General features: G+C 43.7%; 2 protein-coding genes across 2 annotated transcripts; one reads left to right on the top strand and one right to left on the bottom strand.

Moving 5' to 3' along the window:
* Nucleotides 1–322: 322 nt before the first annotated feature.
* Nucleotides 323–8,385, bottom strand: WDR12 (WD repeat domain 12). Its single transcript, XM_008495925.2, has 13 exons — nt 8,298–8,385; nt 8,084–8,178; nt 7,369–7,463; nt 6,109–6,215; nt 5,293–5,408; nt 4,761–4,915; nt 3,970–4,015; nt 3,112–3,197; nt 2,806–2,946; nt 2,589–2,694; nt 1,922–2,054; nt 1,474–1,546; nt 323–786 (listed from the first exon to the last, which is right to left on the bottom strand). The coding sequence occupies exons 1-13, from the start codon at nt 8,336–8,338 to the stop codon at nt 709–711; spliced, it is 1,272 nt and encodes a 423-aa protein (XP_008494147.2). The 5' UTR covers nt 8,339–8,385; the 3' UTR covers nt 323–708.
* On the top strand, nt 8,371–27,493 carry CARF (calcium responsive transcription factor). Its single transcript, XM_030454289.1, has 14 exons — nt 8,371–8,461; nt 12,261–12,515; nt 13,554–13,674; nt 14,187–14,313; nt 14,755–14,839; nt 18,667–18,856; nt 20,623–20,743; nt 21,057–21,200; nt 21,667–21,900; nt 22,062–22,224; nt 23,213–23,288; nt 24,164–24,294; nt 25,018–25,360; nt 26,607–27,493. The coding sequence occupies exons 2-14, from the start codon at nt 12,324–12,326 to the stop codon at nt 26,723–26,725; spliced, it is 2,046 nt and encodes a 681-aa protein (XP_030310149.1). The 5' UTR covers nt 8,371–8,461; nt 12,261–12,323; the 3' UTR covers nt 26,726–27,493.
* Nucleotides 27,494–27,876: the final 383 nt, after the last annotated feature.

Genomic DNA, 27,876 nt, shown 5'->3' with positions numbered 1-27,876 from the left:
GAAAGCTGAAAAAGAGCAGACATATGAGTAGAAAATGCAAGTGTGACACTGAAGAGGACACAGGAGGTAAAACCTTGTCTTGAACTAACACTCTTAATGTGTGTCTTCATGTGTGATGTTGTTTGAGCTGCATGTTGGGGCAGCACACGTGTGCTAGCTGAGGTTAACAGCTTATGCCAGCTGTCAGTGCAGAACAAAGAGGTGAAGTAAACAACAACTGCATAACCTCACAAACAAACCCGTTCTTATAACTGGCAACAGCCACACTGACAGGAGAGATGAAGTCTGATTTCTGTCTGAAGTGAGTCACTACACCACAAACTGTAGATAAAAGTTTTATTTTTTTTCCAGGGGAAAGCAGGTAAGCTCAAAAAATAATTTAGTCCAGCAAGTGTTTTTCTGTAAGCATCAGGAACAGTTTACTCCTTACTAAAGGGACCATACAGACAGCCATTTAAAGATGTTAATTCAAAGCCATCAAAAACAGAGGAAACACCCTTTGTTTGGTTTCACACTAACCACATTCCTAACTGCTTGTTGATGTTTTTCTGTGACAGACATGGATACAGGTTACCAGTGCAACAGCCAGGAAGAACAGTTCTCTCAGCAACAGAAAACTCCTCTCTTTAGAGGCTGGTTGTGTAAGGATGCTAACAGAGAGCAACTGCTGAAAAATCTTCTTTTGAAAGGGAATCTGGCTGTTGGCATTCATGCTCCCACATCAGAGGCTGTGGCTGGGTATCTGTAGCAGTACAGTTTGTTGTCTGCACCTCCACTCAAGAGCAGCTGATGAGAGGAAAAGAAAACTATGATTAATATCAGAACTAAGCAAAAATACCTACACAAAAGTCAAGGACTCTCATTATCTTTCATCAGAAGACATTCAGCAGCAGTAATGAATAATGAACTGTTAATGCATGACTAAAACCCAGAATCTAAGTGCAGAAGCAGCCTTGTCTCTTACCCTTCTAAAATCAGCAGCAAAGGTTTTGTGGGAAACATTCTAAAGCTTTTGATGCCTCTTATGCAGAACAGGAGCCACACTGAGAATCTTGGATATTAACCAAATACTTTACTCCCATTTCATCCATGTGCATACGACCACAGGAGCAGAACTGCTCACTGCAGAGGATGCTGCATTTCCCTGTGTGCACGTGTGCCCCAGCTGTCGGTGACCTCAGAGCAGGCTTTTTCTCAGCCAGGTGTGTTGCTGGTCTTGTTCTCTCTCCTCGTGTGGAGCATCAGTGTAACACCCACTCAAAGCTAAAAGAGCTTAAGCTGCCATCCTACACCTTTGTGCAGAGGCACAGGGAAGTTCTGCACTGTGTATGACAGTAACACCTCCTTTTTCACCCAGCAGCAACCACAGCACACCTAAAACTTACTGTTCTATTTTCCCTTTAAGTATAAAGGAAAAAAAATGCCCCGTTCACCATGCATATAAATTCAGTAACATGCTCTTCAGATTCTTACCCCTGCTTCTGTCCAGTCCACACACAGAACCTTGTCTTCATGAGCAGCCAGGTCATACAGAGGAGCTTTGCAACTGGTAAAACACAGGTATTCATAGTCATGTGCTTGAAGTTATGTGAGCAATCACAGAAAACAAAACTAGTTTTAATCTTTTCTACGTAGCAGAAGAGAAAAGCAGCAGCATTTTTCATCTGCTTGCAGAGCAACTCGACTGAAATGTAATGAATCTGCTTTTTAGTAAGTTTAATCTGTAGTTTCCTTCTTACAAGTGTGGGTGCTGCTTGACAGAGTGTTTTCCAGAAAAGCCTAATTATGGAGGACTAATAAAAGCCTAATCTGGAAGACTTTCAGAACCAGTGCCTCAGACTGCTTTTGCTGCTTCATTTGGTTAAGTGACCCTGTAAGCTTACATCCCTTTGGAGCAGCAAAGAACCTGTGTTTATTTTACCTTCTTGTGTCCCACAGCTTCACAATGTTGTCCAGAGAACCAGAGATCAGCTGATGCTCATGGGTAGGTGACCACTTCACAGCTGTGACCCAGCCAGTGTGAGATGTCAGAGACAGGAGAACCAAGGAGCCATCTGAGCAGAAAAGGACATCAGTAGATGTTAACAGGAATGGGTACTTTGAATATGCACACCAAATGCAGTGAGAAAAGTAGTCAAGTGAGAAAAAAGTAGTCAGTGACATATTTGTGTTCAAGGTAAGTGTTTCTCCCACCAGTAGTTCCAAATTCAAATTAAACTATAAGCTATGCCAGTTCTGCTGAGAAAAAAAAATAATCAAAATGTATTTTCCTGTCACTAAACTCAAGTATTTTTGAAAAAGAAAGCAAAATTGCTTCTTATTAACATAAAAAGATAATACTGTTAAGCTGTGGATTAGATTTATAGAAGCTGAACAAGTAAGCACAAAAATTCTGCAGAATCCCATCAGACATGGCACCCCTGCACTGCAACGGAGACTGTTTCACTTTTAACTGTGCTCCAACCACTGCAGGGCTCATCCCTAGCAAAAACCAAAACTGCACAGCTGGACACTGACTAATTTAAAGGAAAACCAAAAGCTGTGACTGTGAGAAACCAGCTCTGAGGAGATGCATGCTTGGGGCTCACCTTTGCTGCGAGGGTCCCAGAGCCTGATGTGTCTGTCAGTGCTGCCGGACGCCAGGCGTCGGCACAGGGGGGAGTAGGAGACAGAGTTAAACACTTTGTTTCCTGTCTGTCAGGAGAGAAAAGAGGAAATAAGGCAGGAGCTGCTATTTCTGCACAACCTTTTCTTTAATTTGAGGTGGTGGACTCCAGCTGAAGTTGCCAAGTCCAGTGATCTCACCAAGGTTGATTTGAGATCTCCAGTCTCAGCGTCCCAGAGTTTGATGGTGTGGTCCCAGGATGCGCTGCAGATTTCTTCAGCATCCAACCAAAGCACTGAGGAGATGGCCTCTGTGTGGCCAGAGAGGGTTGCCAGGGGAGTCTAGAGTTTCAAGGTGAGAATGGGATTAGATTGAGTATTGGCAACAGATCTGTATCAGTCTGAGGCATGTTTTTTCATATATAGTCACTTAGTTAACCCAGAGTAATTATTTTGTGACCACACTTTTTAAAACAAAGTCCTGGACAACCCTGGAGCTCATCTTACCCTGGTTAGTCCCAACTGTTCAGTTTTCTGCTTCTTCCGTGGTCTGTTAGCTGCTTCTTCCATTTCATCCTCTTCATCTGTAGGTACTGTGACAGGACAGTCAGACTCAACCTGGAGGTTTTTGTACTGCATTTCCATTTCAGCTATTAAGGCTATGTAGATCAACAGTACCCAACCTGCCCATGATGCATGATTATTTTAACTTTACACCTCTGACCAGATCAGTAGTACTTCTGTTTTGACCATGAGGGAAAGGAATCTAAATTAAGCAGTTTTCTCTAGGTCATGCGGTTTTAAAATGAAGTCCTAGTTTTTAAAGACCATTGTTACTCAGAATATCCCCACAGTAATTCATGTGCATGATACATACAACCATTCTTTCACATACAATACAGAAAGAAACCAAACTGAAAGAATGTGACTTATGGGAAATAAATAAAGCATTCAGATCAAGGGAGATTAAGCTCCCTTGCTTGAAAAGACCTCATCATTTTACTGTCCTTCTTGTGGAAGGAATAGAACAAGAAATAAAGCACAAACTTCTGGTTTGTAATAACTTACATCTGCACATTTATATAAATGCATTAAAAGAGATAAAGTCCTGAATTCTGAATAAAATACCAGCACCCAGTTGATAACCATATCTGAAATTGTTACCAACCAAACCATAATTTAATCTAGTGAAGTATAGAGCATCCCAGAGCCTAAAAAAAAAAGTTCTAGCTTGCTTTTAGTATTACAGACTCAAATGTTCCTAAAGGAAAAAAAGGTACTTAGATATCAATCTTTCAGGTTGTTGTAAGCACAGGGGTTTGGTGTTTTTTGAGAACCAAGAATCCCAGCTTATGCTTCTCTTACCTGCAGACCAGATCTTGAGCATTTTGTCCCAGGATCCACTACAGAACTGTACAAACAGATACATTTTATTACAAGTTCATCCAGACTGACCTTGTAAGCCAACTAAATTTATTTCCTGATTGATAAATTAACCAGTAAATTAATACATGAGAAAGGGCACTGAACTCCTTGAAAAACAAAATGTTTAGCATAGATCAAATTACTCTCTCTCCTTCCATTTCAGGAAAAATATCTACAAAATAGCTCTTATTTCCTTCAGCACCAGAAAGTTTTACTTTAACTTTTGTGATACTGGGTCAGGCTGGGAGTTATCTGGTGTGAGTGCTCTTAGCTGCTGAACTCCTGGATAAAGGGAAAGGATCTCTTCTACCATCTGCATGTTCTGAAGTACCACTAATGGAAAACATTTCCTCACCAAAACTTACCTTGAAAATTTAGGTCAAACTGGAAAATAATTAATTTTAATGTAAGATTCATGTGTGTTAGAAGTAAAATTTACTTAAACATTCAACTTCACTCACAGAAGTAAAGAGCAGCAGTAAAATGGCTCTGCTTTCTCAAGTCCCCTGCAGCTTTTAGTGATACTGGAGGTTAAGTCTGTCACTTTGAAAGGATATTCCAGTGTTGATGCTGCACTCCTGGCCCTCAATAACCACCATTTATAATCAGAGTGCAACTTATGAGTGTCAGTCAAAACATGATAGTGCCTATGCTGGGACTGAAAGATGAATTTTGAGAGAGGGGCTGCCAACATGATAAAACACTTGGGCTCCTCTGCAGGAGTCACTTACTTTAGTTCTTGTGCAATCAACAGCAATGGAGTCTACACTCCCAGCATGTCCTCTGCAGCAGTGGAGAGCTTTCACTTTGTTTTTCTCCACGTTCCACTCCCACAGCAGGACAGTTTGGTCCATTGAAGCAGTGAGTAATAGGCAGGATAAACTGTCTGAGGAAGAAAAGTCATGTTTGCACCCAACTCAGCTTTAAAATCCTTATAGTAACTATTCTGGTCAAAGAAGAAATGGCAGATAGATAGAAGCTTGAAAATCACAGTTTACATCAGGGTACCCTGCAAGTACAATGACTATAAATACACATACCAGTATTTGCTAAGGAAGACTGCAGTGTGGTTAGAAAATGTACATGTTTAACTAACTATACTCATTACTGGTAAAGGCCTTGTTTACTCACACCATTACTTCATTTCTAACACCACTGACAGAGGTCAAAATAAGTGTAGCATTTAGATAAATATTTACAGTTGAGGAATGCTGACATTTCTCCCCCAATAAATCAAACTTTGTACTCCCCTAATACACTCACCTTGCTTCACCCATGCCACATCCTTCACTACCTCTGTGTGCCCAGGTATTGTCATGATGGATTTTCCTTCCAAAGACCAGATTCGAGCAGTCTGGTCGTAGCAGCCAGTTAATATCCTGCAGGGTACAGAATGTGAAACACTATTGTCTTTAAAACCAACAATGTTTTAATGAAAAAAAAAAGAAAAAAAAGCCTTGACTAGGAAGCTGGAATCTTAGGATGGTAACTGCTTAGCTGAAATGAATTAAAATTATAACTACTTTGTGGGTTTAAAAAAAAAGCTTGGAAAAGTAAAAAATCTTTTTGTTACAGAGCAAAGCTCCATTGAAACCTACAACTGCAGAGCTGCTTGGTTTTCAAACTATTATTTAATGTAAGAACACTCCCTAGTTGACTGGAAAATGCATGTGGAAATACAGCAGAAAACTACAATTATGGACAGTTTGGTCTTGTTAAAGAAAAGCTCTGCATAAAGGTACTCAATCATATTTTTTGTTTAAGAATGTCATGCCTGAAGTCAAGGGTTTAAATTAAAAAAAGAGATAAGGAAATCTGACTGTCATTAATAAGAAATTACAGTATAATCCACTTGTACTAACAGTATCACGTCCAGTCACTCGAGCTGTTTTGTTCTTGAGTGAATGTCACTGTCATGGCACAGAGGAACTGCCTACAAAGGCAAGTAGCTGACTGACTTGGGTTAAAAAACACAGCAAAAATTAAAGAGAGGGAATATCCTTCCATTCAGCACCCTGGAGCCCCCTGCACACAACAGGAATAAGCAAGAGAAAAGCCAGAACTGGCTTAATGAGGTACCATTCTTCAGTGGCTTGGACAGAGCTGATCCAGTCATCGTGGAAGATGCATTCCTCTGGCTGAGGGGCCATGTATTTCTCCACATACTCTATCTCCACCACTTCTTCCTGAGCTCACAGACAAAATACTTATTTAGTGTGGGGTTGGGTTATGGTTATTTTCATCAGTTTTATCAATATTTAAAAGCAGTGGGGTGCAAATGTATTAGTTTATTGGGCAGCAGATCTCTGTATCCAAGGTCTTTGCCAGGTAAGTGACAAATTTTCTGAAGTTTTTTTTCATTTTTTTAATTAATGTTGCTCTCTGAATTAATGTTGCTTTCCACAGTTTTATCAAATTATTATTAATAGCAAGCTGGAAGCAAAAGCAAATAATTTCACTCTTCTCAAGTTCCTCTTCTGTTTTATATAAACAAATACAGGTCTCTAAAATACCTCAGAGCATTTTCTGGAGGTAATACTAACCTTCCCCATCACCCCCCAGTGTAGTTAATAGTGTAGGAGACAAAAAGATATAAATGATGAACTGAGTAAGAGAATAATTTACCCTCTGAACTGTCTACAGACAGCAGACTGGGGAAGGATGTTCCACGCACTGCTCAGTCTCATACTCTCTAAACATTTTGCAGTTCAGAATGGATTTAATTACCCAGTGAATTACCTTTGGCAGGTCAGAAAATAACTAAAGCTGAGCAAAGAAAGCTACCTAGCCAGCATGAGAGTGTAATGATGAAATCATACTGAAGTCCTGGAGCAGGTCCAAAGGAGGGCAATCAGGCTGGTGAAGGGACTTGAGCACAGACCCTATGAGGAGAGGCTGAGAGAGCTGGGGCTGTTCAGCCTGAAGAAGAGGAGGCTCAGGGGAGACCTCATCACTCTCTACAACTCCCTGAAAGGAGGGTGTAGCTAGGGGGGGGTTGGGCTCTTTTCCCAGGCAACTCTCAGCAAGACAAGAGGCCATGGTCTTAAGTTGTGCCATGGGAGGTTTAGGTTGGATATTAGAAAGAATTTCTTTACAGAGAGAGTGATCAGCCATTGGAATGGGCTGCCCAGGGAAGCAGTGGATTCTCCGTGTCTGGAGATATTTCAAAAGAGACTGGATGTTCACTCAGTGCCATGGTCTAGCAACCGCAACGGTGGTTCAAGGGTTGGACTCGATGATCTCTGAGGTCCCTTCCAACCCAGCCGATTCTATGAATCTATGATTCTAAGTAAAATGTCTGGGTCTGCCCAAGGTGGGGAGAGCTGGAGTCTGACTTACTGTGGAGATATTTTCCATCTCCATGTGTGCAGCCAGTGGCATTCGCAGGAACTGCCCATTGATGAGGAAGTCGAATTCCACATACTTGTGATCCTCTGAAAGAGATCATGAGAAACCCACGTTCAGGTGCCAGTATGTGTTTGACACCCTTGAGAAGGGCATCATTTTGTGGGTGGTTCAGGAGAATGGAGCCAACAAGAGGTTTTTAAAAAAAAAACACAAAACGTGAAGCAAGCAACCCCTCAAGAAACCAGTGGGTTTCTTCTCCCAGTTACAAAGGGACAGCCCTTGAATCCCGTGGGATTATGTGAGTTACGAGGGGGGAATTTGCTGCGAGGGTTCAGAGTTAACCTTGCCTTTCATTGTTAAAACCCTTTTCTAGATCAGTTCTTCTGTACCCACTCCCACCACGCCTCAGCGGTGCTTCCTCCCTCTGCTGAGCAGAGCTGCTCGCCCACCCCTGGACCTGAGGGACAACCCGCGGGATTCCAGGTACGGGTGTGTGTCCCGGGAAGGGCGGCACCGGCAGAGCTCCCCGGTACCGGGCAGACGCGGCCCCTCCCGCCTGCTGCTGATGGAGAGGAGTGCGGTGTCCCCTGGGAACCCTCCATGCCAGCCGGGCCCCTTCCGGACACGTTTCTGCCGGTTCCCCCGAGGGAGAGGCGATCCCCCTGCCCTTCCCCGTCCCCTTCCCTCCGTGCCGCCCCGCACCTACCGCTGCCTCCTGCCAGCAGTTTGTTGATGAGGCGGCTGAGGTCGGCGGTCTCGGAGGCCGCGGGCACCGAGAAGGGCACATCCTCCACGGCGTACCTGCGGACACACACCGCCGTCACCGCCCAGCCCGCGGGGAGGGCTCCCCGCTGCTCTCCCTCCCTCCCTCCTTCCCGAGCCCAGGGGCAGCCCGGCCGAGCCCCTCCGCTCCCTCTCACCGTGGGTTCTCGGTACGGAACCGCGCCGTCAGCTGCGCCATGCTGCCGGAACCCGCCTCACCGCCTGCCCGGGACTACAGCTCCCAGCGTGCCCTGCCACGCATCCCTCCGGGGCCGCCCCTTCCTGGCAGCCCCCGCGCTCCGGGACGTCTGCATGGCGGCAGGTCCGTCCCTCTGTCTGTCTGTCAGTCCGTCTGTCTGTGTGTCAGTCCCTCTGTCTGTCAGTCCCTCTGTCAGTCTGTCTGTGTGCGTGCCTCGGAGCAGCGGGAGGGCTGGGCCTTTGTGCCTTTCCCGCTTCTCCCCGTCCCGGGGCTGTGGTGCGGGGGGTGTGTGTGGGCGGGGGGTTTGAGGCGGCCGCCGCTCCCCTCAGGGCAGGGCCGTGAGGTGTCCCCACCCCGCCCTCCTCCTCCTCCTCCTTCCAGCCAGGCCTGGGGAGTGGGTTTCCCTCCGTTCCCCTCAGGGCAGGGCCGTGAGGTGTCCCCACCCTCCTCCTTCTCCTCCTTCCAGCCGGGCCTGGGGGAGTTTCCCCCCACTCCCCTCAGGGCTATGGCGGAGGAGGGGGCGCGGTCCGTGGTGCTTCCAAAGGAGTTGTAAGTGAATTGGCTTTTTGGGGAGAAGGCTGCTCGTGTGAGTACTCGCTGTCTGCTTGCAATATACATGTATTAGTTTATTTATTTTTATTTTCCTCCGCCTCTTTGCCGGTGACCTCCCAGAGGGGGCAGCCAGGCCTCACCTGTGTGATGTTGCGGGGTGCTGAGCCTTGTGATGCTCTGGAATCTTACCTGGTTTTTAAGCCTGCCCCATGGCCTGACATTGTTTGACAGCAGAGGTGACACAGGTGTGTTTTCCAGAGGCTTGTGGAACCACACAAAAAGGGACTTGGGAAGCCTGCTAAAAGTAGGGGTCTCCAGATATTCTGTGTGTTCTTAGCACTGTCTGTGTGCCAGAGATGAGGTAAATCTCAAGCCTGGTACGAGTTAATGTGGAGCTAATTGTAATTCATTTACTTGGGGCTATCACTGCCCTGATTCCCTCCCTCTTCTGCTTTACTGTGGTTCGTGCCCTTCCTAGTGGTGGCACAGGGAAAAAAAGTTACCAGGGGCATTTTTTTTATCCACAAAGATAAAACTTCAGGTATTTTTGGGCTGGTTGTAGGAGGAAGCTGGGTTACTCTGTAGTTACCTTACTACTGTCTTTTTTTCCCCTGCCACCTGTATCTCTGGAAGAAACTTCTCCACTTTATTTCAAACAAATAAATGCACTGCTTTGGCAAAGCTGACAGTTCTTCTTTTACCTGAGGGGAAAGGGTTGAGTGACAATGAAGCATAGTTTTCTGTCTCTTTTTTTATTTGCTGCTAACGTGCTTCACCCATTTTAATCAAAACATCTCATAATTGTTCTGGGATCTAAGGCTTTAAAATATTTGTTAAACATGAGGTAACTTAATTTGGAACTTAGTGTCTTCACTTGAAAATTGAATGGAAAAATAAATCTGCTTTATAGTATTTAGATTATTGAGCATATGGGCAGCTTAACTTCTCCATGTTGTGTCAGCAGGATGCTTTATTCTGCTTCAGAAGCCAAGGAGTTATGGATTTGCTTTGTCTGTGGTCCTCTACAACTTTGCAAAACAAAATAAATTTGTGCTTCCAGAGTTGTCCAGTTCTTTTTGAGTGACTCCCCAGCCTTTTACATTGTCCTTACTAACACTGTATGCTGTTGAACTACCACAGCCAAGAAGGTTCACCCTGAGGAATATATAATATTCCTTGAGGTGATATATGATGTGTGTGTATATATATATATATATTATATATATGATATATAACACTGAAAAGTTAAAATCAAATAAGTACTGAAGGGAAAAATACTGAGCACCTTTCCCCTCCCTGGCACCAAACCACAGGAATTAAGTTTTCTCCTGTTCAGCCTGGCATACTGTGTGTGTAGTCTGGTACATACGTGCTCTGCTGAGGTGAGGGCTGAGTTAATTTGTTAGTTTGTCTCGTATGTGAGTATCTGGGATTGGTCACTGCTGTAGAGATGCCTGAGAGGTGGCACTTTCCTGTCCAGTGTCCCCTCTTTGCCTGAAGGTTTATGGCAGCCAGAGAGTGAGCTCCTTTTCTTGGGGGTACAAGGTCGATCTCTGGAGTGCTGGGGCCCCTCTGCCTGCCTTTCAGTGCATGTATCAGACCAAGTTTTGTTTCTGGTAGCTGTTTTCCTGCCCAAAGCTTATCTCTGTAGACTAACAACAGTAATTTAATTTAATTTACACCAAGTGTGGTTTCCTCCAAGATGGGTGCCTGTCAGAGGTGGTGCTGCAGGTCCTGACTGGTGATTACGGGAGCAGACGGATAAGTTTTGAAAAGCATTGCTGGCTTTATCAGGTCTTCTCTAGGTGTGCCTGGCTGTTAGCTGAGTGCTTGTGGACATATTTAGGTGACAGTCAGGAGAATGTGTGTGTGTGTGCTTTGTACTTGTGTGTGCAGTGACAAATTCTCTTACACAAGAGGCTGAACTGTCCTGCAGGAGCAGCAGGCTGGAATGTCTGCAGTGAGAAATGAAGAGAGAAAGAGAGCAAGGATCTCTTGAGGGCTTGGCTTGCAATGGCATTAGAACTTGTAAGACTAAAACTCAACTTAAAAAAAACCCAAACCTGCAGCAATATCCTGGTTGAGGTTAAAGTACAGAAGAGTGACATAAACTGTTGTAACTTTTTCAGGTTGTCTTGTAATGGAAAAAATTGGAGGTGACTGTGACGCTGGTCTGGGAGGATGGAGTGATGTGTTCATAGGGCACTGTAACAGTGCAGCAGAGTCAGAAACAAATGATCTGGTTTCTCAGGTGAGGGATCAATGTCCTGTCTCTGTAGATGCTTGCTTTATAGACTCATTCTTGAATTTTCAGTGTGATTTTTCATCCATTATCTTTTTCTTCCCTGTGCAATAATCCCTTGTGCCTTTTTAAAAAGTACAGAAGTTCCTTCCATGGTATTCTTGCACCATTTGGGCTTGAACTGATGATTATTCAGATGGTGTATGGAGTGACAACCTTGATTAATTATATTAAATCCTATTATAATGCTGAAAAAGTAGTGTTTTATTGAATTAAAAAATCCTTCAATAAAAAAGATACTTGGTGATGACATGCCTTGGAGCAGGAGGAGTTCAGAACACTTGAAGATCAGGTGAAATTGCTTAGTCACCAAATGTGGCAAATAAGAATCCAGGGCCACAGGGCATCTGTGCAGGTACTGGGGAAAGGGGACCTTTAATGTTCTCAGATATTGCCAGATATTCCTAGCCAAGAGATTTCTGTGCACAAAGATTGTTCTGCATGTCACCAGCTGACACAAAATGCTGTTCAGTAGTGATTTAGTAGTTTGTGTGTGGTCTTTATGCAATGTCTTTAAATTGCTGAGGTTTTTGGCATTCTGGCACCCAGTTCTCTGCAGGACTGAGTCTGATAACTCCTCTCTGTGTGGGGACTGGGCTTAACACACCAGGTGAAGAACCTGGTTTTGGATAACACTATCGAGGATTAAAGTCAACAAGTTGGCCGATGTTTTACATTGTGGCATGTTTTGTTGTTTGTTTTGGGTTGTTTGTGTATTTCTTGTGTGTTTTTTTTGTTATTGTTGGTTGGGTTTGGGTTTTTTTGCTTGTTTGTTTTCTGTTAGTTTTTTTACAAGTTGTCTCAGTTCCTGGGTACCTTTGAGATGTTCTAAAGGTATGAGTGGGTTTGGGGAACAGATTTGGGGCAGAGGGAATTTTCTTTCACCTTAGCAGAGAGAGTTTGTCCTAGGAAGGAGAAATATGAATACATTTTCAGCATAGGAACAGAAAACCAAACTAGAAGTGTTTGTGTTAGCTCATGATCAGAAGGAGGAGAGCTCCCTCCAAGTGCACAGTACAGCACGTTGGTTTTAAATGTCCTTTTCTTTCTTTTTTTAATTTCAAACAGAAATTGCAAGTCTAGATTTAAGTTGGCCTGGCTGTTTTTCCCCTGTGAAAGCACCCAACCTGCATGGATTCCAGGGACCCACTCTGTGGACAGAGTGACTCTCCCACTGCCTTGCCTCTCTCAGGACACCTCTCGGGCAGTTCTCCATCTCCAGCTGCAACCCAGCCTGGCCCTCCAGAGGATTTTCCCCCAGGAGATCAGAGCAGGCCCCCCCTCTATCTGCTGCAGCCCCTGGGGGGTCCCAGCCCACAGATGGTGAGTGCTGTGGAGCAGGGGCTGGGTTGGTGTGTTAGTCACAACAGCTGGTTCAGACTTTGTCTCCAGCAGCAAGGTGAAACTTCTCAGATGTTCAGTTCCTGCTGCAGTTGCCCTTCCTCAGGTAGGCAGCTCCTGTGCCCAGCAGTCACTGATTTTATTAAACAGCAGCTTGTGCTCTTTATCATTGCCAATCCTGGATGTGCCCTACCACTGCTGCTTTGTCTCTGTTCCCTGGCTAAGTCTCTGTGGTTTTTTGGGGAGTATTGGGACATTAGCAGCAAGCCAACCCATTATGTGTCTGCTTCTCCCCTCACTCCCAATCAGTTTGCTTAAAGCATCATTTTATCCTTCTGAACACTTACTCTGTAAAAAGCTAACTCTTACCCAGCAGATTTGGTTTTCATGTATTGCACTGTCACTGAAGATATTTCACCTATTTAAAGTGTAATAAGTCAAAAATAAGATCACATTTTGTTATTCTGGGCTTTGTAGTATCATTGGGAGCAAATCCATGGTAAATATGAGAAAACTTATCATAAAGAGTGGTTTAAGTTTTCCAGAATTCTAGGAGATTTAGTTAATTTTTTTTTTTCAAGTGCTGGAGCTTTTCTTCTGCTTTTGCATGAAATGCTGCCCACAGAAGACAGTTTCTTAGAACTAAAGGTCAAAGTTTTTTGTGTTGTGATTAGTTCTGCTCGTCCACGAATGGGGTCACAGTGAACCCAACTACAAATGGCTTCCAGTTTTCTGAGGACTTTACTTGTTGTAATTTTCAAGTAAATGTGTAATTCATTGTGGAATTCCATAAATTGTCTTTTTCCCCCTCTCCTTTAACCAAATAAATGGCTATTTTAAAAGGGGAGAGTAATTTTAAGGACAGTAAGTAGGCAGTTTCCTTATTATGTGAAATCAATTTACAGTCCCTAGCACCAACCAAAATATTTGCTGTGCTGGTAGTTAGCAAACCCAGTCCTGCTGCCTGCTGATCACCATACAGACTTGTCCCATCCCTGCTTCTCTGTGGTTGCCTTACAGATGTTTGTTGCCAGCCAGTCAGAAGATGGACACTTGGTGCAAGTCATTCCTTCTGCCCAGCCAGGAATGGCCCAGGTGATTATTCCTCAAGGTCAGCTTCTGGATGGGAGCAGCACTCAGGGTGAGTTTGTGTATTCCTGTGACTAAGAATATCCTTTAGGATCTCTTTTTAAGCACCTCATTTGTACAGGTTTCCTTTCCTTCACCAGTTGTGACTGTGGCAATCAGTAGTCAGTATTAAATCTCCTTTTTTTCTTGTTGTGAAAGCAACCAGTGTGTGATTTCCTCAACACAATAGTTGTGCAATCCTGTATGGATTTCTGGAAACGTAAAGCAGAGTAATTCACTGATTGCTTGCTTTGTTGTGGAAGAATTCATTACCTGTAGCATGGTTAAAAGGATCCTTATTCATTAGCTGTAGCATGATTAAAAGCAACTTTATCAAGTGAATATTCAGATGTGTGCCTAGAGTTTGAGTATTGATTCACAGCCACAGAACTGCTTCATCAGCTAGAAAGCTTATTTCACAGATCAAGGTGCTTGCTTGTGCAACACAGAAGGTTTAATCATAGCTTGTCCTTCCCCCCTCCTGAGCTGAGTTATTAACCAGGAGAATGTTTTCTTTTGGCAAAGGTGTTTCGGAGAAGGGTGGTGATGGGAGCCTGCAGACTGTGGCAGTGGCTGCTCTAGGTGACAGTGCCAGTGGTTACATTCTGCATCCACAGACTGCTCTCACCATAGCGAAAAAAACCACCACCAGGTAGGAGGAAAAGTTGCTTTGATCCACTCTAAATCACCAAAACTACTACAAATATTAAGTTATGTAAAGTTAAGATAGTTATGTTTTTCTTCTCTTGATAACCACCTGATTCTGTCCCCAGGCTAAGTGATGCCTGCTATTTTAATTCCTGAGTGCTCTGGGATTCTTTTGCTTAAAAAACCCAACAAAGCAACCAAAAAACAAAATAGGCAAACAAACCAACAAAAAAAAACCCAAAGACAATGTTTGTTCTCTGAGCTGCAGGCTGGCTTCTCCTTGGCTAATACTCTTGAAATGGAGACTTGAGATCAGAATAATTGCACACAGCACAAATTATAGATGTCCAAGAAGCATTTAAAGTGAAGAGAAGCAGTTTGTGAAAATCAGTTTATGAATCAATTTTGTGTGCACAGTCTGTACAGGTCTTGTTTTGTTTTCCAGGGCAGCAGAAGATCCCTTTCTCATCCCTCTCCAGCCATTGCTGCCAAACACCCCTGCGTGGGCATGTTGTCTCAGGAACTGTGAGGTGGGCTGCAAGGAACTCTGACGTGATGTTTTTTTCATCTAGCTCTAAGATACTGCACTACTAGCACATTTAAATGCATAAAATGTTATGGAATCCCTTCTTTTGTTTTTGGGGGGAGTGCTAGAATAACTGACCATCAACAGCTCCTGAGGCAAAAAAAGTGCTTCTGAAGTCTGGATGCTGTGTAGTGTTGGGAAAAGTCATTGTGTGCCTTGCTAAGAGTTCACTTTTGAACTACATCCCCAGCTCTGCTGTCTTCTGCTGAGGAGACTGGTGTTTGTTGCCCTTAGTGATCCATTAATTAAAAAATAGAATTGCTCTTGTGTGGCCAAAGTCTGCAACTCTTTGGGTTAGTTTGTGTTGTCACTGAGAAATCAAAATCCATGATTGAAGTCTGGGACTTAACTGAGCACCTTAATGTCAGTGTTTTACTAAGGATTTCTATCTTACATATTCTTGCAGATTTTTATTTTTTCCTGGGGGGAGGAGGGAGATTTCCCTAGCATGGTCACTTGTGCTTGTTTTCTCTACTGCTAGAAAATGCTCTCTCTTTATTCCCTGGGATGGCTTTTGACTTAAGCAGAACTCTGTATTTGCATCCTATTAGAAGCCTGCAGAACAGGGATGGTATCAACAGCTAGGATGCACCAAAGATCACTAAAAAGAAAGGTAGAGGAGCTGGGAAGATTCTTGAGAGATCACCTACCTCTTCCTCCTGCTACCAGACTCCTCCTGATAACTTAGTTATTTTACTTTCTATTAACACCTTTTTAAAGGAAAAGTTCTACTCCTCCTAGCCAGTTCACCTCTTCATGTATCCTCAGCATTTGAGATTTTTTCCTATTGGCTTGGCCACTGATAACTGGAAGTTGCAGTTGCAGGGACTTGGAAATTAAATTCATTTCTCTATCCACTTAGAAACAATTCTTTGACTAACTAAATACATTAATCCATTCCTCTTTGTTGTATGCCTCTTACTCATCCAAATGGTACTGTCCACAATTATATCCACTTAAATATGAAGAGGTCAGAAAATTAATAACATGAATTCCTCTTTGGTGGTGATGCTGCTTTCAAACACTGAGCCACTTAATTCAAGCAGCCAGTTAATTATTAAGTCCAGTAAGATGTGTAACCTTATTACTGTGGTTTTAGCTCTGTGTGGTACATTCTTTCCTGTCTTAAAATGGACGTAGCTTATCTGTGTCAGTTGTTACTGGTTTCATTTTATAGGAGATGATGTATTGTGGTCTGCTTGGTCTGTCTGAGTCTATGACAAGAAATTTCTCTTGCTGTGCTTAAAATTCACAGCAGCAGCACTTATAGAAGAGTTCTTATTTTTAAAGAACAGGACATGAGAAAAATAATGTCTGTTTGAAAGTGTTCTGAGGAATATCTGCCCCTGCTGTTCAGCAGAACTGTTGCCTGAGTGCATTAATTCTCCTTGTTCCTTTAAACAACAACATAAAAAAAATTGTTGCTGTTCCCCCTGTAGAGTCAGCCTGCCCAAGGAGGAATAATTCAAATTCTTTTCCTCAGGTGTTTGTTGTCAGCAGAGTTGTAAGTGCTGAGTTTGTCAGTGACATGGTGTAAATCCCCTGAACAGTGCTGGGCTGCCTGTGCCTTTTCCTGGGCTCAGACTAGAGACCATGGGACTTAGAGGTGCTCTTTATCTTTCAGGTGATTGTCCAGCAGAATGTTTTGTTGCTAGTAACAGGACTGAAGGGTCCAGCTGAAGTTTGGAGATCTATAGGAGGTGCAGATAAATAGGGCAACTCACACTTCTTCTCACTTGCCAGGATAGAAACAACTTCAGCAGCCTGGAGGTCTGAGTGAATGTGCTGATGGTTTCCTGACTGCCTGGAAATGTTCAGCTGGTGTTTGGTGTTCCTGGGCAGTGTGAGGCCTCTGGTGTCCTGCTGCTGTGAGTTCACTCAAGGAAAGCTGCAGTCTTGATGCCTGTGTGTCATCAAAGCTTTTTTCTACCCTTGCTGAGATGAGGCCAAGGGCAAGAAAATCACTCCTTTTGCTTGAAGCTTGGGTGAAGCTAAAGGGTTGGAGAGTATCTGTTTACTTTAGGGTAATGACATTGCTTTAAAAAGGTGATTTTTTTTTTAATATTTTTTAATAATTTTTTAATAACCTACTTAGTTTTTGGTGTTCTGATCAGAATACTGAAATAGTGTGGTATCAGCATAGTGACAGTGAGATTAAAAACTGCACTAATTAATCAGCTAAGTTCATTTCCATGTGTGGAGCAGACTGTCTCCTTTTTTCCTACTTTGGGAAGCTCCTCTGGAGCAAAGATCCTATGTGCTGTGAGATTTTCTTCTCCCCCCCTCCCTCCAGTTTTGGGGAGATGATTTCTCTTGTGCAGAAGGAAAGCCAAAACAAGAGATGGTGCCTTAGGGATTATCACTGCTTTTCTGGCACAGCAGCTTCATCAGTCTGCTCTCATTTCCCTAGAATAAGGTCAGTGACCCAGTTACAGTGACACATATAAGATACAGAGAGAAAAATGCTCACACATTATTCCCTGTGTGGAGAGGTACTGCAGTCCCCCCTTTGTGACAAGAGGCATACCAGGTTTCTGCAGGGAAGGGACTTGTGGTACTTCTCAGGCTGTTTTGCTTCTCCTGTGTTTTTCAGATGATATTTTGGACAGAAATGGTTTAACAGCTTCCCTTCCTCACCAGGGCTGTGTGAGTGCAGCCTGTGGAGATTTCCCTACCATCTGGAGCAGCATGTTGCTGTGCAGTGAGCTGCTGGAGTACTGACCTCTGCACACACAGCCTCTGCTCCTGGACTGGTGCTACTGGCAGCACCTTGCTGGCCCAGCTCACTCACAGGGGGTTAACTTGTTCTTTCTTGACTTCAGGCCTTGCCAAGCACAGACATTTTGTTTTGCTTAGGTGCCTTAAGGTTTTATGCAGTTGTCACTAAAGTGTTTGTGAGTGGATACCCTTGGAGAGATGCTGTTGCTGCTTTTGCTGTCAGTGTTATTCAAACATCTGGCTGCTCTGTCACTGAAGGTGACAAATCAGACCCATCACACTTCAGTGCTCGTTCCCCACGCCTCTGCTGTAAGACTGGGCTGGAAAACTGCACTGAGTGTTCCTTCCAGCTGCTTGGTCAGCCTGATCCTGAGCTCTGTGTGAGCAGCAGTGAGCAGGGCATTCCAAAATCAGATGGAGAGCTCTTCTCTGTCCCAGTGCTTTTGCTGAGTGCTGGCTAGCCCTGGCACAGCAGCACTGAACAGCTGTCACAGGGATGCTGCAGACTCAAGGAGTTGTTTCTGGTTTCTTTGCTGTTGGTTTTTTTGCCACTTTATGTCAGGTTAGCTGTGTTTTTTCTGGAGCTGTGGTTCCTGGTGGTACGAGCAGGTGTATTCTCCTTCAGCACTGTGCAGTGTGTGTTGAAGCAGATGCACAGACAGTTTTTAGTGTTTCAGTGGTTATTTGCAGGAGCCAAGCGAAATGTTTGCCTAAGTTTGACTGCAGCTGTGTGCTGGGGGAACAACAGGGCTGGGTTTGCCCCATGGAAATCAGAGTTGGCAGTTGCTATCATCTTTTCAGTGGTCTTGGGGTGCTTAGGGCTGACAAATTCCTAGCCTCAGCGGGGACTGCTCTGGTGTTGGGTCCAATCAAATTTGGCAAATCGATTTGGCAAATCAATTTGTAAGTGTGGGGGGGAAAACCCATAAGACTTCCAACAATCTGGGCCTGCATCCTCACCTGCCGGAGCCCCTCACTGCTTTCATTTTCTTGTGTGGAGCTCAGGAGTCAGCTGGGGGAGTAATGCTGTGATTTCACCTCCTTTCCACACAGAAAATTGGGGACTCGTACCGTGGCTACTGCCTGAGCGAGAGGGAGTTAGAGAGCGTGCTGACACTGCACAAGCAGCAGACACAGAGTGTGTGGGGCACCCGACAGTCTCCGAGCCCTGCCAGGCCTGCCACACGATTGATGTGGAAGTCTCAGTATGTCCCATATGATGGGATCCCCTTTGTCAATGCAGGTAACTCAACTTTTGTTTTAAAAATTTAAAAAGCTACGTTCAAGATTTTGGCGTCAGCTGCCTGCTGGCTGTAAAGAAAGAGCTTCCTGGTGTTCCTCTGTGTTGAGAAAGTCAAGGCACAGACATAGAGCAGCTTGGGCACCATGGTGAAGTCTGAAGGAGCCTGTTTCCCTCAAAACCACAGGCTGTGTTTTGCTGGGATTCTTTCCTTTTGTTCTTTACAAATACATCAGTTCAGTACCATTTGATGAGGATTCCTGTGATGAGGTCCTTAGGTAGAGGCCCCATCTGCTCTGTCAGGATGTGAGTTCTCATAAGGGTAAGAGCTTGTTTGAATGTTCCTACCAAACCTGGAGGTCCTTCAAAGACTTCGTTCCACAGGAGCAGATAAACTATTCAAATGGCACCCTTAAAAAAAATAAATAAACTTCAAAAGCAAAATAAACATCAGCATATCTCAGCAGATAGATTTTTTTTTTTTAAATTAATGTGCAGACTTCACAGGTTGGCATGTGTTTGAGGCCTCTTTAGTTTCTGTTTGATAAATGAGTTGCTCCACAGTAAGATATTTAGAGCAAAAACATGCATAGATTTTTTTTGTTGTTGTTGAAGTGTAGACTAGTAGAGACTCAGATTATTCAGCTGTAGTATTTTTTGCTTTGCTCAGGCCCCCAAACATGCATTACATATATTTCTGATGTGTTGCCTTTCTAATACATTCAGGTTTAGTTTAGAAATCCTCTGTGAAAACCATTAACATCCTTTACACCTGAGGGCAGAGGCTCAGGTGTAAATAAGTGGCAGGTAACTGAATTGTAAACTGCAGGACAAATGTGTTGTTCTTGAGGAGTTTATCCCTTCTGCATAAGTGGAACCAATCTGTAATACTTTGACTGCTGTGGTTTGGCTGTGAGGAAATGAAGAGGAGCTGGGTAGCTCTCTAGAGTGTAAACCATGCACTAACCATCAGAATCTTGATTGTTATTTTTAATAAGAATTTTGGATAGTTTCTTCTTCTGTAAAACAAGGGCCCTGTCAAATTGGTTTTGAGATTTGTGTCAGTAAGGATGAGTTGAAAGTTCTGGTGAGGTCTTCTTAGTCCTAGATCTTCAACAGTTAAGTTAGTTTGGTTTTGAAAAAAAGAGACAAGATACTGTTTGCTGTAGATAATTCTCTGCCTGGAAGACACTTGCCTCAGGTATAGAGCTGAGTAGTGTTTGTTTAGGCCTGTCTGGTTTTGTGTGGGTATGCCACACTGAAACAGTCTTATTCAGCAGATAAGATTGGTCAGACTGGCAAGTAGGAATTTACAAGAGAGAGAGTAGCCTCAAGTGTTATACCAGGAGGTTGGAGATGGCTGCTGACCTTTGATTTCAGTGGATTTTCTCAGTTGTTTTGAGGATTCTGCTTCTCTGAGATTAATTACCAGCACTGTGCTCCTCGGGTAGCTTGCATGGGTAAGCATCTTGTAAAGTATTTGTGTTCACCAGGGCAGAATCCAGTATTCTACCTTCATACCTATCACAGGGATGTTGTGAGGTTTAATAGGTTTGGGGAATTACTTGAAAACACTCTTGTGTTCCTTACGTGCTGTCAGAGAAGCATTTGTTTCACTTGCCACAATTAAGGGTTCTGCTTCCTGCAGAGCCTGGTGGTAAACTGAATTCACTGTTGTGGAACTCCTATCTTTTCTGTAGTGAATGTTTTACTGTAATGGCTTCAGTGGCTGCTCAAATAAATCAGAGTGCATCACTGTCTGTTCCCAGCAAGCAGAGCCATTATCATGGAGTGCCAGTATGGGCCAAGGAGGAAACGGATCCAGCCCAAGGCAGCTGGTGAGCAGGAGGGCACCTCTGGCCATCTGTACAAAGCCACTTGCCCAGCCAGGTAAGAATTGTGCACAAAGCTGGAAGAGCTACTCAGCAGCTTGAGGAAGTGTTCTGTGAGCTTTGACAGAGCACTCTGTGGGGGGTGGCTGAGCACCCCTAGCTTTGTCTCCTTGATAACTTGAGGTTTTAGAGGGGAGGAGGAAATGCTGAAGGGAGTAAGGATGAGGTTTGTTGGGCTGCCTGGTGCAAAGTAGCAGTGCAGCAGGATGTGAAATACCAGTGGGAATCGTTCTCTGTCTCAGCATTAGTTAGTTATTGTGCTGTTCTTTACTGGCCTTTTTTTTTATTATTATTCCCTCTGCCCTTGGAAGGATCTACATTAAAAAGGTTCAGAAGTTTCCAGAATACAGAGTTCCTACTGACCCTAGGATTGACAAGAAAATCATAAGAATGGAGCGGGAGAAATCATTCAACATGCTGAAGAAGAATTTGATAGATGCTGGTGGTGTCCTCAGGTGAAAACTCAACTTTTTTCTTTATCTTGGTAAATGAAGCAATAAAAAAAGTGCAATAATTTGCTTTTTTTTTTTTTGTTAGTTTTTTAGTTAATCACTTTATTAAGACACTTGCTGAATATCAATAGTAAGAAATCCCACATTGTCTGTGTGACTTCTGTGGCTCTGGAGCATTTACTTTGGTAAATGTGTTAAGCACCAAGCTGTGGAATTTCAGCAGATGTTTTCATGCAGGAAATAGAAACAGTGGTGTTATATGGGGGTCTGAGTTGGTTTATTTAATTTGGGAAGGTGTGAGGGGGCCCTGAGCTCTGAAAGACACAATCTTCCAGCTCAGGGGCTGTACAACCTTCAGTCACTCTGGCTGGGTCGTTTGTGTTTGTCAGACTGTTCCACCCACAGACTCTTTTTTTTCCCTTTGCCTCGGCTTGAGACCTGTGTGTAGTAACTCCTTCCTTCTTACCAGGTGGTATGTACAGCTGCCCACGCAGCAAGCCCACCAGTACCACGAGATGGGAACTCCCTGCCTCCCTTCCTCACCCTCACGCGTGTCTGTGTCTGCGCCTGGAGGGGAGGAGGAAGCCGGCCGGGACGAGAGCTGCGTCCTGCCTTCCCGACTGCATCCGCAGGTGGCAGGCAAGATCCGGGAGCTGGTGTGCCAGGGCACAGAGCAGGTCTATGCCGTCAGGAAGCAGCTCAGGTACTGAGCTCTACACAGGGAACTGGGTCAGGTGTCTTCCAGCTTGTTCTTGTCCTGTTGCAACAAGGACTGGGAGGAGGTGGTGGTGTCTGTAACAGGGGAAAACAGCATTAAAATGTGTTTTAAATATGTGTGTTTTAATGTCCTTTAACATGTGACAGAAAGTATGTGGAAAGAGAATTATTCAAGGCTGATGAAGTGCCAGAAAGACGTAACCTGTCCTTCTTCCCCACTGTGAATGACATCAAGAACCACATCCATGAAGTGCAGAAGTCCCTGAAGAATGGAGAGATGATGTACAGTTCAGAAGCCATCCCAGCCACAGTAGGTTGGCCTTTGTGTTTCTCTCTGATTTTTGGAGTTAAATACTGGAAGTATTTAAATTTTTTTTTTGAAAGTTTTTACCACTTAGCTATATTTCACCCAGAATTCTCTGTGATTTTATATTTCCAGCAGCAATATTTTCAGTGGAATCTCTGGCTGAGCAAGACTGGATTAAATGTGAATAAAAACCTTCTGAGCTTATTTGGTATTTATCTCATCATCACTAGGTTGCAATTTGTTGATTGACAAATTAATGCAGTCCTAGCACTTCCTGAGGACTGCATGAACTGAAAGCCATGTGGTGTAGAAAATACTGTATGTGTCAGAAGATTTTATCTGTGGCTGTGTCGTTGTGTTTTGGAGAAGTTACCACTACTCTTCCATATCTGAAAAATGGGGATGAAGTACAATATTAGGGCTTGGACAGCATTTTGAATGTGCAGGTATTAATTGCACTTTATAGCAGCTGAAGTAAGCATGAAGTAGATAGTTCAGAATGCTCAGGATCCCTTATATGCTGTTCCTCAGTTTTCTTCCACCTGTTGAGTAATAAGGGATAAGAGAGTGATCCCCATTAGGAGACTGACTGATAAGGAATTCCTGACTTAAAATCAGCTTTGAAAAACTGAACTGTTAATTAATGCTGTGCCCTTCTGTACCCTCCTGTCAGGCTTTTCCCTCTCCCTACACTGCTCTTGGTCCAGGTGAGCGGGTGGTACTTGTTAGCCAGATGGTTTGGCTATTTTCTATTCTCAAGTCTTTGAAGTGTCATGAGCAGACTTTAGCCTTCCTGGATAAAAGTGCACTTTAAAAAATTTTTTTTACAAATTTGTTTTGGTTTTTTTGAGTGTTTTGGTTTGTAAACCAAGAGCTTCCAAAAGGCCATAGTTAGAAGGAAATAAGAGTGTAATTTATAGGCACAGTTTTCCTATGGGTCCAGCACTGCTCCTGTGCTCCTGTAGTAGAACTGAGATGTTTTTCCTTTCAGCTGCTGTGGACCACAGACAGGGGGAGTGTTCTCACAGAAACAGTGACTGTTACTCTTGCCTCGCCACCTTCAGATGGTAGGGCTGCACTAATGACTTATTATTATTGGCTGTCTCCAAATGTCATTTGTTTTATGTCACACAAGTCCACTTAGCTTCTAGAGAGGCACTTTTTGTTCCAGACAGCTGACAGGACAGTCTGCAGGGGCACTGCCATAGCTGTCATGTCTCAAGTTGTCACCTCAGCTTGTGCTGGCAGTTACTCTTCATCCTAGTTCTTGCCTCAAGAGGCCCTGATGGGTTTGGCTTTCTTTCCCCTTCTGGCCCTGTCACTCCCTGATCTGTTTATTTTTGTTGTAGCAGGAACAGTGAACCACCAGAGGTTTGTCTCACTATGTGGTTTCTCCTAAATGAACCTGATCTATGTGTAGCAGTTCCATCTACACCAGTGCATTTCCAGTGAATAAAAAGCTCGATGTTGTGCTTTGTTTGGGATTATTTTAAACTCTTATTTTAGCTGTTGCTGCAATGGATCAATTTGTGCTGAAAAGCAGCACATCATTAAGTAAGTCCTTCATAAAGGTGTTGAGGCTATGATGTAATCTGTAAGCTAAAAGGCCTCAATACTTTCGCTGTGATATTTTATGTAAATTATCCTAATTTCACAAAGTTTGGAAGGCAGTGTGAGACTGAGAGGATTTCCTGTGTAGTGTTTTGTTTTGCAAGACAACACTTGTTTTGATGCCTGTTACTGAGCACATACTGAGGTGTAAAGATTGTAGAATGGTTTGATTGCTTTGGTGGAAATGTTCCACCTTTCATGTTATAAAGGGAAATTCTAAGCACAGGGCAGGTTGGAATTACTGTGTTCTCCAGAAGGGATTTTAAACAGGCTTTTAAACAGGAAGAAAACAATTGTCATAACTGCTGCCCTCCTCTCTGTGGCACCCTAGGGAGCTCAGCTGGGGAATCAGTTGTCACCAAAGCAGAATCCAACCAGAGTGGAGAGTCCTTGCCACCAGAAACAACTCAGCTCTTGTCTTCACTGTCTTCACTTCAGACCAAGATATTTGCACAGTTTCAGGTACAGTCAGGCTGTTGACAGGATGTCAGATGTGCTGTGCTGGGAATGCTGAAGGCAAGCTGGGAACAGCAAGTTCCCTGTCAGCTGATGATCCACACACTGGGTTGCTAACACAGGCTTTGAAATGGCTGTCAGCTCTTACTTTGGCCTCCCTTGCATGTCTCATTTTAAATCATCCTCCAGCTTCTTAAGGAAACATGTTGAAATCCTAAAACTGCTCCTAGCTCAAATCAGCCAACTTCCAGGCTGAAAGTGAGGATAAGAATGTCATGCTGAAAGAGCTCCTTCTACAGCTCATCTCCCTTCAAAGCTGACTCATGGCCTTCTTCCCTAACTACTTTTTTGATAAAACACCTTCATGTATTACCTATTCCCTAGAAATACAATCTTGAAATACTGTTTTACCTTCTGTTTCCCTCTCTGAAGACAGCCTGGCTCCACCTCAATCTCTTGCTCTTTTGTTAGTGCCCACCTCTTGTGGGAATGGGTAGTGCTATGAAATGATTTGAAACCAAGTATCCAAAAATTGGTTTTATAGCCACAAGTGGCCTTCTAGGTGCTGCTGGATACCACTGTCCTAGTTCTTTTCTAAGACAGGGTTAGCCTAGGTTAGCTGAGATGGGTTGTTTGGAAGAGTTGGTGTGTAGGAAGTCAGAAGCTATCCAGCTAAATGGAAATTCCTCCTGCCATAATATGTTAGTTCTCCTGCCTTCTCTTTCACAGGGATTACAGCTACAGTCAACTTACACCTCCACAAATGGATCAGCAGCCCTGATAGCTGTAAATAACCATTCCCCCCCCAGCCCTGCAAGCCTTCTGGATTCCACAGGGGGTGCAATAAATTCCCTAGTACTTAGTCAGGGACACAGCCTGCAAGCAGGTGCTGGGCTGACCCAGCACAGTGGGACTCTGCCTGGCTCAGGTCAGGCTCTGGTCACCATGGGCCAGCTGGGAGCACTTGGAGAAGAGGATGAATCCAGAGGCCTGGAGGGAGGAGTCCCCCAGATTCTCTTGGGAGATGGACACACTCTTCCAGTACGGATTGTGGGCAGCCATCCAGCACTTGGTAAGTTGTGTTCCTCCCAGCAATATGGAAATATAGAAAATACAGTGGGGTTTGTTCTCTTTGTCTTCAAGAAAGGAGAAAAATGCATTGATAATGGGGAAATCCCAGACTTCTTTCAGCTCAATTAAATTAGTTTTTACTGTGAAAATACACTAAACAAAATAAAACTTACTTTTTAGGACTTCTAAAAAGGTGAGTCTTGAGTAGTTTTGCAGGAACATCTAGGTAATGATGTGCTAGATCATAGCCTGCACTTTATCTCCATATGTCCTGGTGAATTCTGCAGGTCAGAGAAACGGAATTTGTACTAAGTCTGTAATATTCTGAAAATGGAAAGACAAGACTGCATGAAGAAATAAATAGGACATAAATTTTACATAAGGAAATACTCTGAATTCCATTACAGTAATACTGGGACATTCACTGTGGAAGTGCTGTCAAATTGAAGGACTTTCTGCCTGCTGTACTCAAACATTTGTGAAACTGGTTGTTTTCCCTTTTATAATTAATTTGACTACTCTACTGAGAAACACTGGGAGTTTCAGAGAGGTTATCAAACCCATTTGTTCAGTCTAGATGTTGAAGCCTCTCAGGTTTTTTGCAATGAGTGCTGTAAGTGAATTTCCAAAGCAATGTGATTTTACACAAAAAGAAATGCAGTCAGATACAAGATTATATAACTGCAGGGGCTGAACTCACTGTTCCTTTGGCATTTCCTTTTTTTACCTGTTCAAGATCTCAGCCCATCATCACCAGCTTGAATTTGGAAATTGTGAGGAAATTGGTGCCACCCATAAGTTATGTGGAGGAGGTGGTTATAAATCAGTAACAGATATGTTGTTTTTTTCCAATGGCAAGTTCTTTGTGAGGAGTGCAGGGGGACAAAAAAACATCTGCAGTGAAGAGGGAATAATATTACAGAGTTTATTTGGAGGGAGCATCATGTATTTGAACCTAGCAGTCCAGTCAGTGTGTATTTCAAGGTATTTTCTGTCTCTGTGTGTGTGTAAACCCCTATGCACACATGGGTTTGGTTAAAATTATCCTGTGGGATTGGGATTTTCTTTTGTCCAGGAGCTACCACAAGGATAACTGGCTCTCCAGCTTGACAGCAGTTAACTTGAAAAATGCTTTCCTGTTAGCTTGAGTTACTGAAACAGTTTTCTTTTGGGTGCATACAGTTGTTGTGTCTGAAGCATTAACAGTGGAGTTTGAACTTCAGTGTTTGACTTCTGTTGTTTTTAAGCTGAAGAAAACACAGAGGGTGTTGTCTGTGGGAGCCAAGTTAAACAGGAGCCAAGAGAAAAAGCACTGCCTGTGGGGCCAGATAAAATCAGAGACTCTCAGAGTTCATCACCTGTTTAAATCTGTGGAGCCTGGGAGGATTTTCCAGATCAGAGAACTCTAAATGTCTTGGAAGGAATGGTGGGTGCTCTCAAAGTAATGCCATCCTTCTAAAATTGCCCTGTGACACTCAGATTTGGGTGCATTTTAACCTGGCTCTGGAAGATGGATCTTTCATTCATGACTGGTGTGGCTCACTGCCTATTCCAGGTGACTCAGTTGCCCTGTGGAACACCTCCTCTCTTTTTCCAAGTTTTCAGTCAGTTGGATGCTATCCACATGGCCCATTTTTGGTCAGAAGGTCTTCTACAGTTTAATTCCTTAGCTCTAGAACATGGATCACAACGCTGGGTTTGCTTTTCTCCTCATGAGCCTCAACTGTTCCAGCACCACAGAATCTGCCACCTCCAAGACCAAAGTATATCCATTCATCAATGGTTTTGTGACAAAACAAAGGTCCAAAATGCTGAATTTCAAAGGGATGGATGCTTAAGAAAAGGCAACTTGGACCTGATCCTAATGTCAATGTTGTGAAGATGGAGGAGAGGAGAAAGGTAAGGTTTCCAGGTGAATGTGAGGTTGTATGGTGAAGAGATGTGTGTGAACTGTAGTAGTGAATGTTTGACATCTTTGACCTTAGGTTCTGGCTTTATCCTGAGGTGTACTGGTGCATGCAGCCTTGGCAGTGGGACTGCATTATTAGCAGGTGGTCATAGCAACTGAAAGCAGGAGCCTGGTTTTAAGGAAGTGGATTGGTGCTGTCTACCTTTTGCTTGTCTACCTTTTGCTTTATGCACTCATGCTATCAGCTCAGATAAACATAATTTCACAGAATCACAGAATCCTAGGGGTTGGAAGGGACCTCGAAAGATCATCTAGTCCAACCCCCCCTGCCAGAGCAGGGCCACCTAGAGCACTTCGCATAGGAACGTGTCCAGGCGGGTTTTGAATGTCTCCAGTGAAGGAGACTCCACGACCCCCCTGGGCAGCCTGTTCCAGGGCTCTGTCACCCTTACAGGAAAAAAATGTTTTCGAATATTCAACTTGAACCTCCTGTGCTCCAATTTACACCCATTACCCCTTGTCCTATCACTGGTCACCACTGAGAAGAGCCTAACTCCATCTCCCTGACACTCACCCCTTACATATTTGAAAACATTGATGAGGTCACC

This window comes from Calypte anna, chromosome 7 (assembly GCF_003957555.1).
Source record: "Calypte anna isolate BGI_N300 chromosome 7, bCalAnn1_v1.p, whole genome shotgun sequence".
In the NCBI taxonomy this organism is placed as follows: Eukaryota; Metazoa; Chordata; class Aves; order Apodiformes; family Trochilidae; genus Calypte; species Calypte anna.
Note: the sequence above shows the minus strand (reverse complement) of the source record. Positions and strands in the feature narration are given on the sequence as shown.